The sequence below is a fragment of the Scyliorhinus torazame genome, chromosome 16 (genome assembly GCF_047496885.1).
Source record: "Scyliorhinus torazame isolate Kashiwa2021f chromosome 16, sScyTor2.1, whole genome shotgun sequence".
Classification (NCBI taxonomy): domain Eukaryota; kingdom Metazoa; phylum Chordata; class Chondrichthyes; order Carcharhiniformes; family Scyliorhinidae; genus Scyliorhinus; species Scyliorhinus torazame.
Window position 1 is genome coordinate 175,339,516 of NC_092722.1, and position 14,276 is coordinate 175,353,791.

The 14,276-nt window shown below is 45.4% G+C and overlaps 1 protein-coding gene across 1 annotated transcript; it reads left to right on the top strand.

The window, feature by feature from the left end:
• The first annotated feature begins 7,295 nt into the window (after positions 1-7,295).
• LOC140393243 (nanos homolog 1-like) lies at positions 7,296-8,800 on the top strand. The gene has a single exon (XM_072479501.1). The coding sequence runs from the start codon at positions 7,524-7,526 to the stop codon at positions 8,277-8,279; it is 756 nt and encodes a 251-aa protein (XP_072335602.1). The 5' UTR covers positions 7,296-7,523; the 3' UTR covers positions 8,280-8,800.
• Positions 8,801-14,276: the final 5,476 nt, after the last annotated feature.

Consider the following 14,276-nt stretch of genomic DNA (forward strand, 5'->3'; position numbering starts at 1 on the left):
TGGTTAGGCCGGCATTTATTGCCCATTGCTAGTTGCCCTTCAGAAGGTGGTGGTGAGTTGCCTTCTTGAACCACTGTAGTCTTTGAGGTGTAGGTACACCCACTGTGCTGTTAGGGAGGGAGTTCCAGGATTTTGCCCCAGCGACTGAGAAGGAACGGTGATATATTTCCAAGTCAGGGTGGTGAGTGGCCAGGTGGGTGGTGTTCCCAGGTATCTGCTGCGCTTGTCCTTCTAGGCGGTAGTAGCCGTGGGTTTGGAAGGTGCTCCCTAACGAACCTTAGTGAGTTACTGCAGTGCATCTTATCGATGGTGCACATGGCTGTCATCGGTGGTGGAAGGTTTGAATGTTTATGGAAGGGGGAATAATCAAGCGGGCTGCTTTGACGTGGATGGTGTCGAGCTTCTTGAGTGTTGTTGAAGCTGCACTCATCCAGACAAGTGGAGAGTATTCCATTATACTCCTGGCTTGTGCCTTGTAGATGGTGGACAGGCTTTGGGGGTCAGGAGGTAGGATTCCTAGTCTTTGACCTTCCCTGGTCGCCACAGTATTAATATGACTGGTCCCAGTTCAATTTCTGATCAATGGTAACCCTCAGGATGTTGACTGTGGGGGATTCAGCGATGGTAACGCCATTGAATGTCATGGGGCGGTGATTAGATCCTCTCTTGTAGGAGATGGTCATTGCCTGGCACTTGGGTGGGGAGAATGTAACTTGCCACTTGTCGGCCCAGCCTGGATATTGTCCAGGTCTTGCTGCTTTTGGACATGGACTGCTTCATTATCTGAGGAGTCGCGAATGGTGCTGAACATTGTGCAGGTATCAGCAAACATCCCCACTTCTGACCTTATGATGGAAGGGATGTCATTGATGAAGCAGCTGAAGATGGTTGGGCCTAGGACACTACCCTGAGGAACGCCTGGATTTGAGATGATTTGGGGGTCACTTACCTTGAATATTTATCCCCTTGGCCCACCGCGAGATCCAACACGTCAGGACCGCACTGGCAAATACTTGTACCAATCCACGTCTGCATGCATCCCGGCCCAGAGGGTTGGAGATTAATAGAGGTGTGGAGAATTCAGTGACCAGCCCATTGATAGGATGCAACTGGGTCACTTTGACCTATTTGCATCCTCCCACTCGTGCGGGGTGTGAACCTCAATGACGCCGCCAACAGGGGACCAGAACATTGGGTGCTGGTCCCGTTTTTTTCCCCAACGCTGGATCTTTCCCCCGACGCTTGATCCTCCGGCGTATCGGGAACTCTGCTACCAGCGGAGGAGAAACCAGCTGCTAGGCCCCATGCTTAATTTAAGCTCTGGATCTGTTGCTGTTTCAGCAATTTGGATGCTCTGTACTCACAACCATCTGGATCCTGGCTCTGTGTGTCTGCTTACATCGTGAGTGATACAGATGCAATCGCTTTTCTTCTTGTCCTTTTCCCAAGGATTTGCAAGCCTTTCAGGTCTGCACTCTTCTTTTGGAGCTTTCCTGGGTCTTTATTCTCTGTCCGCTGTCATAGGTGCAGAGTTTGGATGGGGGTTTGCCTGTTACCATAAGAATGCTACCATTCACTGTTATCCATAAAACCCATTCTTCATTCACAGACCTATGTACAACTCAGTACTCTACACGAGGTTGTATTTCTGCTTCCCATCAGATTGCAGTCTCTTAGTCTCGTGATATTACATCATAGTTACATCAGTATCAGGTGCTCCCTATGATTTTTGGGGGGGGTCAATTTAATGCTTTCAAAATCACTCAAGCCTTCCTACGCCACTTATAGCATGTGTGAAAATGAATGGTAAGGTGCCTCCTGCTCTACGTTAATTCTCTGTCCCATTCCTAATTTCAGAAGAGGACAGTCTAATTAAACTAGTGCTGCCATTTCCATTTTCCACACCAACTACCCTTGTGGCCTGAATGAGTCAGCCAATTTTGCAAGTTACGGGCAGCTTTGTACTGTAAAATCCTGCTCAGTAGCAAATGGGTTGATACTTGCCCAAAAGCATTCATTACAACCAGAGGAAAAGAGAGTATTTGAAAGCCATCAACCAAGGTCCCACAGGTGAAAAGAGAATTATCTTACTGGAGAACTACCATAGCTATGATGAACGTCTTGGTTTAAAATGTTATACTGTTGGTTTTCCATTTCATTTGAATAGAAAAAGAAAAAAGGTCATGATTTATATACATATATGTCGGGGTGGCGCAGTCGTTAGCATTGCTGCCTCACGGCGCCGGGGGCCCGGGTTCAATCCCGGCCCTGGGTCACTGTCCGTGTGGAGTTTGCATATTCTCCTCGTATCTGCGTGGATCTCACCCCCACAACCCAAAGATGTGCAGGGTAAGTGGATTGGCCACGCTAAATTGCTCCTTAATTGGAAAAAAAATGAATTGGGTACTTTAAATTAAAAAAAATATATATATACATATATGTCCAGCTAAAGTTGGAATCATATAATACATTGACGTAAATAACATACAATATTAGGAAGTACATCCGTTTCTTAAGTTTGAATTTTCTTTTCAAATTCATGTGTATATTCTGTAGAATTATTGTATAGCATTTGATGTAGGAAGATATGCTGGCATATCTGACTTGATGTAACAATGCGCAGAGATTAAGGCTCAATCAATAAAATTACAATCCTTGAAATGAACCTTTATGTTCCTCTCCTTTAATGTATTTCTTTGAAAGAACATTAAAGGCTACCAATGAGCATTGATGCATGCATAGAGTTACATAGAATACCCAGCACAGAAACAGATCACGTGGCCCAATTAGTTTGTGTTCATTTGTTGGCAGTGACTTAACCCAAATCGGCTAGGTGAAAAGATAAGGGCTGCAGGGTGGATAAAAGCAACCCGATGCAGAAACCTTTTTGGCCAGTGAAGCATCTCGCAGAATCTTTCCGAGTTATTTTTCTTTTATATTTGAAATTTTTTTTTAAGAGTACCCAATTCATTTTTTCCAATTAAGGGGCAATTTTAGCGTGGCCAATCCACCTAGCTTGCACATTTTTGGGTTGTGGGGGCGAAACCCACGCAAACACGGGGAGAATGTGCAAACTCCACACGGACAGTGATCCAGAGCCGGGATCGAACCTGGGACCTCAGCGTCGTGAGGCCTCAGTGCTAACCCACTGTGCCACTGTCCTGCCCTCCGAGTTATTTGATGCTATTAACCTTCAAAATCCAGGAGCTTGCTCGTATTTAGATCTGGGCAGGATAACTTGGGGATGGCCCCACTGTTAGTTTGCTTTAAGCCATCAGTTATTGTGTTGAATTTATTTTGACCTCGTCTGCATATTTTTCAAGGAGGTTTGATTTCTGCCTGCATCTTTTGACAATTTTGCCTTCTCCTACCACTGCATCTTCACACTGGAACGCGGGGGTTAATTTTGTACAGATGGAAGCAGGTGCGACATGGTCAGAAGTTAATTCCAATTTGTTTTCCTGGCACATCAGTTTTCCGTGCACCGTTGGACTCACCTTCATTCACAGTTAGGAGTTTAATCAACATCCCTGTCCCAAACTACTTTTGCTAGATTTGTGTTTCCTGGAAACAGATGGTGATAAAGATTGCATATTTTGTTGCCAGTGTGAGAAGAAAAGGAGGTTTCTAGAGCTGATCAAGGTATTAGAAATCATGCTCCACGAATTAAAATAGCCAAATGCAAATTTGGGATCCTAACAAAATATAAACTGGCCAAGAAATTTCTCAATATTATTTGTAAATGCAACAGTAAAAAGCCAGTGTTAGGTATGACCGTGATTATCTTACTGCCTGCTGCCTTCCCATTTAATTATTTATCTGGTTAAGTTCATTCACCGATGTCACGATTACCTTCCATTTTACAGAACAAATCAAATTAGAAATAAGAACTCAAATAAAACACTGAAAGGCACCTATTCATACTTTGTCTCAATTGCGATTAAGAAAAAAAGATTAAAGTCGTCTGGAAGTTTAAAATAATCTTTATTGTCGCAAGTAGGCTTACATTAACACTGCAATGAAATTACTGTGAAAAGCCCCTCGTCGCCTCATTCCAGCACCTGTTCAGGTACACAGAGGGAGAATTCAGAATGTCCAATTCACCTAACAGCACATCTTTCGGGACTTGTGGGAGGAAACCAGAGCACCCGGAGGAAACCCACGCAGACAAGGGAAGAACGTGCAGACTCCACACAGATAGTGGCCCAAGTCGGGAATCGAACCGAGGACCCTGGCGCTGAGAAGCAACAGTACTAATCACTGTGCTACCATGCAGCCCACCTCAAGTACTACGTAGAATCATACAGCACAAAGGGTGGCCACTCAGTCCATCGGGCCTGTGCTAGCACTCTGAAAGAGTTATCAAATTAGACCTGCTCCCTTGCTCTTTCCCCAAAGCCCTTTTCAAAATGCCTAACCAATCCCCCTTTGAAAGTTACTGTTGAATCTGTATCCAGCACCTTTTCAAGCAATACATTTCAGAATATAAAAACTTCTTCCAAGAAAAAAAGAAATCTCGTCGCATCATTCCCCACCTCAATTTAAAGCATTATTAGTTTCTCATACTAATTGTCAACCCAGCCAATGAATTATATTTATTCCTGTTTTCCTGCTCCTCCCTTCCCTCTGTCGCCAATAAATTAACTGTTCTGACCAATATACTGTGGATCCCAGCCCAACTAGCGAGTCACAATCACGGAACTGCTACAGTGCAGAAGGAGGCCATTTGGGCCAATCGTGTCTGTAGCAGCTCTCCGAATGAGCATGACTCAGTGCTATTTCCCTGCACCCCTGCACATTGCTTCTATTCAAATAATCATCTAATACCCTCTTGGATGCCTCAATTAAACCTGCCTCCACCACACTGCCAGGCAATGCATTCCAGACCCCAACCACTCACTGCATGAACACGTTTTTTTCTCAAAATCACATTTGCCCTCTCATTCTCGATCCTTTTCCAAGCAGGAACAGTTTCTCCCTATCTGCTCGGCCCAGCCTTCTCATGGTTTTGAACATCTCGATCAAATCTCCACTCTGAGGGGAACAGTCCCCATCTCTCCAATCTATCCTCATAACTGAAGCTTCTCATCCCTGGAACCGTTCTTGCAAACCTCGTCTGCACTCTCTCCAATAAATTCACATCCCCTCTGTGGTGCGGCGCCCAGAACTGTGTATCTAAAAGTGGCAATAAAAATGAAGATAGTGGAGTTGTTAATCTGGAGGACATATAACATAAGGAATCAAAACAAAATCATACTGTAATAAGATTTGTCCCTACATATAGCGTCAGTAGCCAACGGTGTCTGAAACTGCTGGTAACCTAGGAACATAGGAACAGGAGTAGGCCATTCAGCCCCTCGAACGTGTCCCGCCTATCAATGAGATCATGGCTGATCTGTGACCTAACTCCATATACCTGCCTTGGGGCCCATATCCCTTATCCCTCAACAAAAACCTTCTTATCTCATACCAACTGTTCTAGCTTCAACTGCTGTTTGTGGGAGGGAGAGTTCCAAACCTCTACCACCCTTTGCGTGAAGAAGTGCTTCCAAACATCTCTCCTGAAGCGCCTGGCCTTAATTTTTAGACTGTGCCCCCTAGTTTTAAATTCTCCAACCAGTGGAAAGTTTATCTTTATCTACCCTGTCTTTCCCTGTTACTTTCTTGAAAACTTCGATCAGATCACCCCTTAACCGTCTAAATTCCAGTGAAAACAGGCATAATTTGTGTAATCTCTCCTCGTAACATAACCCCTGTAGTCCAGGTATCATTTTTGCAAACCTACGTTGTGCTCTTTCTGTAGTGGTATCATGGTTGTGTTGTAATTCACTGACTGACCACTAGTAATATAAGCGAATGTTAAAGACAGCTGACCTCAGACTGTCTGGAGGAAGCTGGAGAGAGGTTGATTGTGCTTATATTATAATAATCTTCATTGTCACTGTGAAAAGCCCCTTGAGCTTACTGTTATTCTGTATATAGCTTATGCACAGTTAATGTTAATGAATTGTTTATAGCTTTAGCTCCAAGTGGTCTTGTAATATAAATCAGGCCACCCGACAAGAACATTACATGGTACCAGGGTTGAATAGTATTAAACACTGAAAAGAAACTTTCAGCCTGCCACAGAGATTTGAAGATTTTGCAGACTGCAGAATTAACAGCATGGAAGCGTTGAATCCACCAAAGAGTCAGAAGAAAACCTGATCGACTCAATTTGAGATTTGGACTATTTGTACATACTATTCTTGCTGTTCTTATGTATGTATATTTGTTATTTGTTTATACAATTAATACTGTTAGACTCATAGGCTCATCGCGTGTAAATATATTGAAATGAAATGAAATGAATGATGATGTATTAAGTTATTCTTTCAAAGGAAAGGAGATGTAGCGATGTCATAGTTGTGTTGTAATTCACTGATGGACGACTAGGAGTCTCACTAGTATATGGACAACTAGGAGTCTCACTAGTATATAAGTGAATGTTAAAGTCAGCTGACCTCAGACTGGCTGGAGGAAGCTGGAGAAAGGGTGCTTGTGCTTGATCTGATCGTTATTCATCCGTTGTTTTGTATGTAGTTTACCTACAGTTAATGTTAGTAAACTGTGTATAGCTTTAGCTACAAGTGTTCTTACAATATAAATCAGGCCATCTGACAAAAACATTACACTTTCCAAAGCAAATATCATAGAATTTACAAAGCAGAAGGAGACCATTTGGCCCATTGAGTCTGCACCGGCTCTAGTATATGGGGTGCCACGGTGGTCAGCACTGCTACCTCCCAGCACCTGGGACCCGGGTTTGATTATGACCTCGGGTAACTTTCTGTGTTGTGTTTGTACACTCTCCCCTTGTCTGCGCGGGTTTCCTCCGGGTGCTCCGGTTTCCTCCCACAGTCCAAAGATGTGCACGTTAGATGGCTGGGCCATGCTAAATTGCCCTGTAGGGTGGAGTCGCAGGAATAGGGTGGGCTTAGGTAAGGTGGTCTTTCGAAGGGTCGGTGTAGACTTGATGGGCCAAATGGTCTCCTTCTGCACTGTAGGGATTCTTATGGACTTCTTAAGATGTGGTGCCCAGACTGCTCACGGTACTCTTAAAAACTGATTTCCCTCTCTCTCCCCCTTGTAGTTGTGTTATAACCTTTCAGATTGGGTACGGAAGTTAACCTGCACGTTTTTCCTGGGTATGTAACGTTTGATACACTTACTCCCCAGCCCTCGGCCAGGATTGGAGGATGAGCCGTCCAACCAGCAGCGGCGGGGGGCGGGCCCGGGAGCGGGAGACAGAGAGTGTTACAATTTCCAAAGAGATAAGCGGGCCGGCTTGGAGTGAGAAAGAGGGAATGGCGCTGCAGAGACGGGCTGGGCTGGGAACGAGGGGGATTTAAAGGGTTGTGACCGGGCGGCCCGGCTTCCCTCGTCTGCATTGATGTGGCCAAGGGGAACCCGGAGGATCTTTCACTCCTGAAACAAGAAGAATTCTTGGGGTTCGGGAGAGGAGGGGGGGCTGTAAATAAGAAATGGAAACTTTCGGGTCACTAGACAGCCAGGTTCAATTGGAGAATCACAGCAGCTCGGTGGATTACCTGCGCCAGAGATACGCCTGTTCTTACGAGAACACTTTCAACTCGTGGAACGACTACTTGGGGTTGAGCACCCTGGTGAGCAAGGCTGTCAGCCAGGGGGGCAAGAGCGCTCTGCACCCGGGCGCCGAGCTCCAGCTGCGGCCCGGGGCGCCCTGCATCGCCCGCTCCCTGCAGCTGGGGCTCTGCTCCCACCACGACGCCGCGCTGCTGGCCTCCGACCTGGAAGGGAGGTTCGCTCAGTTCAGCCCCTTCTCGGGTTCCCCGGCGGTGGGCGGTGAGCAGCAGCGGCGCCCGGAGAGAGAGCCTGGCCACTGGAGCCGGCTGGATGTGATCATGATGGACAACAAGAGCCACCTGCAACTTGCTCACTCGCGGCATTACCAGCGGCAGCTACACCAGCAGCAGCAACCTCCACCTCCTGCTCAGCAGCGAGCCACCCGGGGCAAGGCAGAGCTGCAGATCTGCGTCTTCTGCCGGAACAACAACGAGTCGGTCACCCTGTACACCACCCACGTCCTCAAGAGCCCAGACGGCAGGGTGCTGTGCCCAATCTTGAGGCGGTACACGTGCCCTTTGTGCGGTGCCAATGGGGACAACGCGCACACCATCAAATACTGCCCACTCTCCAAACTGCAGCCCAGCATCCCCAAACTGAAGACCAGGAACTACGTTAGCAAGAGGGTGCGTTAATGAAGACCCCCTCCTCCCCCCCCCTGCAATAAACCAAGGGAGACATTATTGTGAGGCCAATTGCCATCACTCCACCACCCAACCCTGGATTGTCGACTTAATAATAACTACGTGGACATTTATTGAGACTATATTTTGAGTCTGGGAGTAAACGTTTTATAGTGACTGAATGTATACTCTTTGTCTAAATTTGTTTACAATCTATAAAGTTTTTTCTGGTGGAATATCTAACCCAGGAATCTACCTCAGTTATATAAATATATAGTTTATGGAATTAAGCGAACGCCATAATCGCTTTTTTTGTTGTTGTTTCCAAATCCACTGTGTGCATTTCGTCTTCGGAAAATTTAAGGTAACTTTAACGGCGATATATTGTAGGAGATGTATTTAGATTTTTTTTTAATAAATGTAATGTTTGTTATTTTTTAAAAAGTGAAATGTAAAACAGATCTAAAGATTTACTAATGAGCAAACTGCGTTAACAACAGTGCGGGGAGCCAATAAATTTTCACGTTTTAGCAGCTCCTTTTGTGGCTTTTTTTTTGGGTGTGTGTTTTTCACAAACCATGGTAGGAAAAGGGCAATTAATGCGACTCTCAGTCCTGCAGCGCCTTCCTGTGGGCAACAGTTGAGATGCAGAACACACTTTAAACCCTTGTTAACCATCGTGGAAAGAAGGCTCCCCCTTCTGGAAAGTGGTTAGTGTATACTTGATGTTACCATGATGACACTTTTTAAAGAAAACCATAGGTGGCTAGCTTTAAATTCAATCGTATTCCACTGGAACCTGCTATCTAGTAAAGGTATGTGCATATTGAGGGGGCTGGTTTAGCACACTGGGCTAAATAGCTGGCTTGTAATGCGGAACAAGGCAGCAGCGTGGGTTCAATTCCTGTACCAGCCTCCCCGAACAGGGGCCGGAATGTGGCGACTAGGGGCTTTTCACAGTAACTTCATCGAAGCCTACTTGTGACAGTAAGTGATTATTAGGAGGCTGGGTTTGGCACAGTGGGCTAAGACAGCTGGCTTGTAATGCAGAACAAGACCAGCAGCACGGGTTCAATTCCCGTTCCAGCCTCTCCGAACAGGTGCTGGAATGCTAAATCGCTGGCTTTTAAAGCAGACCAAGGCAGGCCAGCAGCACGGTTCAATTCCCGTAACAGCCTCCCCGAACAGGCGCTGGAATGTGGCGACTAGGGGCTTTTCACAGTAACTTCATTTGAAGCCTACTTGTGACGAGCGATTTTCATTTCATTTTTTTCATTGTGTCAACTGTTCTGGAGATTTCGAGATCTCCACCGATTGTGGGTTTAAATATTTATGATTTGAATTAGCACTTCCAAGTGAAATGGAGTGCATTTTCTTGAAGGTTCATAATTACAGAATTCTGGAAATTTCCACCAAGACAGTGTCGTGCGGATGTTTTAACACGTTGAACACCACATCGGCAAAACCGCACCTCCAACAATGCAGCATTCCTTTGGTCATCTGGGACGATGGCAACTTTACCTTACTCCATTGTTACAGAGCATCAGGATTGATCGTGTGCGCTAAAGTCCTGGGCTGGTACTTGAACTGGAACTTTGTGACTCCCAAAAGGCCAGGGTGCTGCCCATTGAAGCACAGTATGAGTGTCGGGACCAGCGTCAATTCCATGTTATACCATTGAAACGCGGAACTGGTCAAATTTGACCAGATCGTCAAATTGCAATGGGGTTATGGAAGAGGCAATTCGGATAAAATAAATTGGACAACATATGTGTAAGTGGGCATGCAGAGAAGCTGGAATACCATGTAAACAAACGTAAAGTATTGCACAAAGGTGGAACGGTCGACATGCACACTCTCTGGCTGAAGTTTAGAGGCTGGGAATACTCACTCCTACGTTTGACCTATGCAAGAAAGCCAATAGACTGAACTCAGTTTAAAAGGTGACAAATAAATGAACGCCTGCCGGAGAGAATGGAGAAAATATTGGAAACGTTCAACGAACCATGTGATGCTGCAATGGGAGGATTTGAGGATATTTTTGCGTGCATTGAGGTGAATGGCTTTCCTTATATTTTTGCGTGCATTGAGGTGAATGGCTTTCCTTATCCGTTGCTATCTTGTGAAGAATTGAGATTTTGAAGTGGAGTGAAAAGGAGCCCGATAATCAGCAACAACTGACGTCGGGGATGATGCCACATCTCTCACCTCCAATTCCTTAAAATATCAATGTGCCTCAGTGCTGGCATTCCCACCAAATCAAACCCCATTGCGCTACTGAGGAGGTGCAAACGGAGGGCCTTATTCCGGTGGTTGGTTGTAAACGCTCCTGTGACAATATTAGCAGTGCGCAGGATTTATCTTGCCAAAGCCAATATTTCGTCCTTATTATTTCTTTCATTGCTGCTGTATGCAGAACAAAAAAAATTACCTGTCATCTCTACGCCCCCCCCCCCCTCCCCTCCCCTTGGATTGTAGTCGGCAGCATGGAGGGCCGAAGGGCCTGTTCCTGTGCTGTACATTTCTTTGTTCTTTGGTTCTTTGTCACTGCTAATGAATTGCTTTTGGTATGGCCTGAGAAGATGACACGTAAATCATTGTGCCCCTTCTCCATAGGCCATCAAAAGCAGCTACAGCCCTGTGACTGGGTGACCCTGGGAAGAAGGTACGTGGTCTTTGCAAATCCGTTGGCACAACAGGATATATCGTGCTTCAGCGCGAATAAATGCCGTTTTCTTGTTTGCAAATTAAGCTTGTTTGAAGCTATGTTAGCAGTGCTGCTCCTCCATCTGTTTGAACTTTTGTTGGGAATTGGTAGTTTAATTGCAGAGTGTGAAACTGAAAGAGATCAGGGGTGTGATTAAATATCCCCTGCTTGCCTGGATGGGTGCAGCTACACCGAAGCCCAGCACCATCCAGGATATAGCAGCCTGCAAGGTTGGCCCCTAACCCCCTCCATCGAGTGCATCGTGGCTCCAGCATGTTCTATCTAGAGAGAACTGCCAGGATCTCTTTCCACACCCCCCCCCGGAGTTGAACATTATTGCTGTTGTTAAATCACCGTCCGTTTAATATCCGAGCCAGAACACTTTCACCATATAGACTGTTGCAGTCTAAGATGATGGTCCACTATCTTCTCAAGGATAGGTAAGGCTGGACATTAAGTGCCAGTGAGACCTATACCCCAAGAATTCATTAAACAAAATAGGCTAGTCAAGGAGTTATCTCTGCTCGCTCAAATACTATTAATCTCACCAACAAGCAAGTTACTGTGGATGCTGGAATCTGAAACAAAAACAGAAAATGCTGGACAATCTCGGCCAGGTCTGACAATCTGTGGAGAAGGGAGCTAACGTTTCTAGAGTCTGGATGACCCTGTCAAACGTTAGCTCCCTTCTCTCCACAGATGCTGCCAGACCTGCTGTAATACATTCATAAAGTATAGGGGCAGAATTTGGCCTGTCGAGCCTGTTCCACCATTCGATCAGGGCTGACCTCAACTCCTCCGTCCTCCATAACTCTTCAACCCATTACCAATTAAAAATCTGTCGGTCTATATTTACTCACTGCCCCAACCACTGCACTCTGGGGTAGTGAATTTCATCGATTCACAACCCTTTGGGAGTAGATTCTCAACTCGTTTTAAATTTGCTATCTCTTATCCTAAGGCTATGACCCCTTGTACTAGGATGCCCCAGAGGAAGCATCCGCTCCACGTCTACTTTTATCCATACCGTTTACCATCTTGTATCCCTCATTTGATCTCCCCTCATTCTTCTAAACTCGAGTATACGACAAACCCTTCGACTCTGGAATCAACCTAGTGAACCTTCTCTGAACTGCCTCCAATGGCACTACATCTTTCCTTAAATAAGGGGACCAAAACTGTGCACAATACTCCAGGTGTGGTCTCACCAATGCCTTGCATAGTTGCAACACTTCCTTACCATTATACTCTATTCCTTTCAATCCAGCGCCGCGAGTTGGGGGAGGGCCGATCTACAGGCCCTTAGGGTACTGTTGGGGGTGGCCAGGGCTCACGTGTCAGCCAAAGGGGGGCACTATTTTGCAGGCTGGGTCTGCGAGCAGCTGGCACCATGTTGCACAGCGTGGCCGCCACCGTCCGCTTGCATGGCCATGGACCCGGCAATTCTCCAGGCCGTATTGGCAGCTAGAGCTGGGTGCTCTACGCCGATAGCCCCCACCCAAACGGAGGATCGGTGGCCAGTTTACACCGAATGTCTGGTTGTAAAACACCATCATTCCTACGCCAGAGTGGGGACATCAAAATTGGAGAATCCAGCCCCACATCTTTATTACTATTTCATGGAATGTGACACCACAGGCATTTATTACACTCCTGGCCTGTCCTTTGAAGACTGGCTTTGGGAAGTCAGGAGGGGAGCTACTCTACAGAATTCACAGCCTCTGATCTGCTCTTGTAGCTATATTTATATGGCTGGGCAGTTCAGTTCCTGGTGAATGGAACACCCTTCCCCCCAAAAAAACATTGGTAGCTCTGGATTCATCTATGTTCATACCATTGAATACCAAATGTACATGGTTATGTTTTCTCCTATTGGAGATGACCATTGCCTGCCACTCGTGGCACAGACGATACTTGCCACTTATCTGCCCAAGCTCGAATGTTGTCCAGGTCTTGCTGCATATGTACACGGCCTGCTTCAGTGTCCAAGGGGCTGTGAATGGTTGTGCAATCAACAGCAAACACGGCCACTTACGACTTGGGTCAATACTGAAACAGTAGTAAGATGGTTGGGCCAAGGACACAATCCAGAGGAATTCCTGCAGTGAACCAGATATGATCAGCCTTCCACAACCACCACTATATTCTGCACCATTGATGGGTTTAGTGTTTCCTCCAAATAATTTTTAACAGGCAGAGAGCAGAAAGTAATAAACAGTAAGTTTTCTTGCACAGGGTCAGTTATTTCTATTTCTTTCAGCAGTTTCCTCGGCCACAACAGAAGATATTTTTCCCTCAAAGACAATCCAACAGCTTCATGATCACTTTTCCTGGTGCCTGCTTTTTACTTAATTCTCAAACTGACATGATTTAATTTACATTCTCTAGATTATTAACCTAACATTACTGCTCTCCAAGATACTGATGACAGACAAAATCCAAAGTTAGGACAAAATGTTTGGTTGCTGCTTCAAAAAAAGTAAACGTTTCATATTTATTACCTTTTGCAAATTCCTCTGCTACATTCAACACCTTTAAGCAGCCTCGGTGCTTGGTTTACCCTCTATATTTAAAACCTGGCCAAATTTCTATACTAATGCTTCCATTTACACCTGCTTCACTGCTCCCTCTGCAGGCAACACAAAAGGATATTGCAATATTGCTTTCCATCACACAGGAATTAATTTATTCTAACCTATGTTGTTCTCAGCTTCTGTTGTATGGTCGATCTTCTAATTCGAGCTTGGCAACAGCTCACGTCAAAGGCATTAAGGAAAAATGGGGGTTAATTCTCAAGCATTCCTCAATTAGTGCAACCACCTAAGACAATAAATTATCTGTCAAGTTTAGCAAATTCACTGGCTCACACACAAACAGAAACGTATAGCACAATGTAGGCAAGAGTGCCTTGGCCACGCACAGCCCCAGAAACAATTATGCAAAAAAGATAAGCAATAGCCTAGGCACCGTAGTTGCAAGTGCAAATGAAATAGTGAAACTGGTACGAAAAAGGAAGCTTCAAATGAGGAGTCGACTTTCTCCTACGGAGGTAACGAGCAGCAGTGGTTTAATAACTATATTTGAATGGCACAGTGAGCATGCCAGTGAGCCATGAAGAAAATGCTGAAATATCTGATGGAATTAGTTTAATTGCAACACTAAGCAGTTCTCGAGGAATTTAGTTACCTAAATTTGGACATTCTTAACTAGCTTATCCAGCACTCAAGTTTCCAATCTTTGCTGTTTTGTGGAAGGGAGCAAAACAGACATCTGCCACAAGTAGCAGAGAGATAAACTGGAAC

Excerpts from the sequence above, each read along its gene's own strand:
- LOC140393243 (XM_072479501.1), top strand. The coding sequence starts at position 7,524 with ATGGAAACTTTCGGGTCACTAGACAGCCAGGTTCAATTGGAGAATCAC.